This window comes from Cynocephalus volans, chromosome 16, assembly GCF_027409185.1.
Source record: "Cynocephalus volans isolate mCynVol1 chromosome 16, mCynVol1.pri, whole genome shotgun sequence".
Classification (NCBI taxonomy): Eukaryota; Metazoa; Chordata; class Mammalia; order Dermoptera; family Cynocephalidae; genus Cynocephalus; species Cynocephalus volans.
In genome coordinates this window covers 62,805,472-62,808,959 of record NC_084475.1, presented here as the reverse complement: position 1 = coordinate 62,808,959, position 3,488 = coordinate 62,805,472, and the positions used below count along the sequence as shown (strand labels likewise).

Sequence of the window (3,488 nt, the reverse complement as noted above, 5' to 3'; positions counted from 1 at the left end):
GATGCATTTCTCGCTTCCCCGTTATCCAGAGAGCATATTGCACTCTCACAAGTTTGCCTTTTCTGTGTGTAAACTCTTGTGGTTGTTGTGTCTCCCTTGACTCTCTTGAAAGCTGGATCCAGCAAAGCTGAAACCAACCCCTGGACCAGCAGTGATTGCTTTTCCTGGAGCCCATGCCCGTTTGCTACCTTTGACCTGCGTCCCTTCCACCACTTTTCTTCTGCTCTGCCGCATCCCCTCATCTGCGCCTTGGCTGGGCTCAATTTAGCTAAATTATCCTTCGTCGTGTCCTTTGCAGTGGGATATTGCTTTCCTTGTGACGTTTGATCACACTGAGGTACATATATTGGCTTTCTTGGTATTCCCATTCCTTGGGAGGGAAAATGCAGCAACTTTCCTTTCTATGTAAAAGGAAATGGGAAAGAAAGATCTCTGGTGTCTCGCCAGCGGTACACAACAATTGAACAGCCATTTATTTTCATCACACCTACATCCCATTGTTGCCATTTATGACAAAGATGGCTTCCTTTGGTTTAATAAGATTCCATTAGAATTGGAATCTCCGACTGATGTTTGGTTGGAAATTTGAACTTCGGTGCAAAACAAAATTTTCTTTTTAAATAAAATTGATGTTCTCTCCATCGTGCATTCTTCTTGGGATGGTATTGCTCCCAAAAGTGTGAAAATTAGTTCCTAGAGGTGTTAACAAATCTTAGTCATTACAATAATTTGTGGTTCTCCAAAGCCCAAATCTAAGAAAACCTGTCCCTTATTACTAATTTTTATTTCCCTCGGGTTTTCTTGTGTATCAAGAAGCATCGACATTGAGTTCTCGGAAGATCCACAGAGCATATGCAGCATGAGCAATACAAGCCTACGGTGAACAGACGATCGCTTGATCTCAAAATCATGTCTCGAGATGTGGCCTCCACACGAATACATATGGACTGCCTTTGGCTGTCTCGTGGATGGAGCTGAGGTTTGCTCCTGAGTGCTACTGAATGAGTTAATGGCTTTGAGAATTAAATGCAAAGAATTTGTGCTTTATTATGTGGCTCTGCTAAAGTTATTCGCCACATCAATAATGAAGTCGAGTGCTAAAAAGAAATAAGAGTTGACCGCACCTGGGGGAACATCCGGGAGGTGGCCCAGTGACAATGTATTCTATCGTATGGAACAAAATTTAAAGTTAGGTACACGAGAAATTAATGGGAAGAAAATAATTGAATTGATAGATAATTTTTAGCAGTTTTGAAAGATATTTAAGTATGTCATTACATTGGTATTGTGTATTTTTGTAACATGAATTTGCATGTGAAATTTGACTCATTACAATTTATATAAGTCAATAGATGACACAAAAAGGAGCTCAGCAAATAAACTTATAAAGCCAAGTCAAATCAATAACTTTGAAACTTAAGTCTTGGCTTAAAATTTTTATAGAGACCTTCTTAAACATGCATTGAATGCAAAAAGTTAACTTCACACTTTCTTTTCTACGTATGAACCTGAGCTACAGATACGGTCCATAAATAATTGCACGATATACCCCCGCCTTTGTAGCTTATCACAGGAGGGTCAATTCGGAAAAAACAATTTAACCAGGCTCTGGAGGAAAGGGATGAGCAGGCCACCATGAAAGAAATAAAAGAGAAAAGAAAAAGGTGGAGAAACGCTGCTCTCAAAGTATGTAGAGAGTGCATAAAGAAAGCAAAAACAGAAGTAGAAAGGAAGACACGGGCATCCAAAAAATGGAAACTAGTGTGTTCCCTATTTAAGACACATGCACAAAGCAAGCTCTTCAGAGAACCTAGAGGCTAAGGCTCAGAGTCGCCCATCTCAGCCAGGCCAGCAGCATCTGCGAGATCCCCAATGGCCTTGCCCTTTCCTTTACTGATGGCCCTGCTGGTGCTCAGCTACCAGGCGACCTGCTCTCTGGGCTGTGATCTGCCTCAGGCCCACAGCCTGGGGACCAGGAAGGCCTTGATACTCCTGGGACGAATGAGGAGAATCTCCCCTCTGTCCTGCCTGAAGGACAGAAATGACTTCGGATTCCCCCTGGAAGACTTGGATGGCCACCAGCTGCAGAAGGCCCGAGCCATCTCTGTCCTCCATGAGATGACCCAGCAGAGCTTCAACCTCTTCTGCACAAAGGGCTCATCGGCTGCTTGGGATGAGAGCCTCTTGGACAAACTCTGCACTGGACTCTATCAGCAGCTGGACGACCTGGAAGCCTGTCTGATGCCGGAGGTGGGGGTGGAAGAGACTCCCCTGGTGAACGAGGACTTCGCACTGGCCGTGAGGAAATACTTCCAAAGAATCAGTCTCTACCTGAAAGAGAAGAGGCACAGCCCTTGCGCCTGGGAGGTCGTGAGAGCAGAAATCGTGAGATCCTTCTCTTCATCAATAAACATGCGGGGAAGATTAGGGAGGAGGCAATGAGACCTGGTCCGACGTGGAAACGACTCTCATGGACGAGTACACACTATCGCACTTTCCTGAGCTCTCCGGTCGCCAAGACTGTCACTTCTGCTACAATCATGACATGAAGTGCCTCAAGTTTGTCAGATGCCTTCAGGGTGTTCAGCAGCGTCATGTTCAACCCTGCAGGGACTGGTACTTACAGACGACCGTGCAAATGTATCTATCTATTTATTTATTTAAATGTTTATTTATCTAACTGTTGATAAGATTGAAATTGTTTTTGTCAATACGCCTTTATACTGTGCTTAATAGAACAAAATATATTCTTTGTATTTTGTGAAACTATTATATTGCTTTCTGCATTAAATTTTTACTATAGAAAAATGCTTGTATTTGTTTATTCTTTAAAAAGAGAGTCCAAGCCTGTCTCTACAACCTGACGTAAAAACAGATGGTACAATTCATCTCCTCAACATTAGTGTATTCGAGCTATCGGTAAAAATGAACTTCACCTAAAAGAGGTTGTTTGTTCCCCTCAGAATACGGATGTGAACATGCTCTCTTCTATCTTTGATTCTTGGAGGGACAGAGAGCTCAAAAGAAACACACTCATACTTAATATCAGTTATGTGAAACAGTATAATGAGAAAATGAAACAACCAATAAAATTCTCTCTGCAGAAGGTAGATGGAAGCATGTCAGGAAATAGAAATAAAATTACCGATACGCCCCACAAATTGCTAGACATGTAAGTGCAAATGTCCAGCACTAGTTGGACACAGGAATTTGCAATTGGCAAGGAATTCAATGCCTGGAGGATCATAATGGCAACTGAAAGTGCAGAAATGAAGTTGGTCATGTGGGAAGAGATGACAGAGGGAGAAACAGACATTGTCTGGATTCTAAGGACCTTCAAACTTTAAAGGAAGTGGACAGAAGAGCCACAGATGAAGAAGATGGAATAGCCATCCATTATAAAGACTCACCCTTTGGAGACAAAGACGATAAATGTCTTTTCTAAACAATAAATGTGCTGAGAAGAGGAATCAGTAGATTCCACAGAA

At 42.3% G+C, this 3,488-nt stretch overlaps 1 protein-coding gene across 1 annotated transcript; it reads left to right on the top strand.

Moving 5' to 3' along the window:
• Nucleotides 1–1,872: 1,872 nt before the first annotated feature.
• LOC134364326 (interferon alpha-4-like) lies at nucleotides 1,873–2,430 on the top strand (the record flags this gene model as incomplete). The annotated part of the gene is made up of 1 exon (XM_063080187.1): nucleotides 1,873–2,430. A coding segment is annotated over exon 1 (558 nt), but the record flags the coding sequence as incomplete, so codon positions are not given.
• Nucleotides 2,431–3,488: the final 1,058 nt, after the last annotated feature.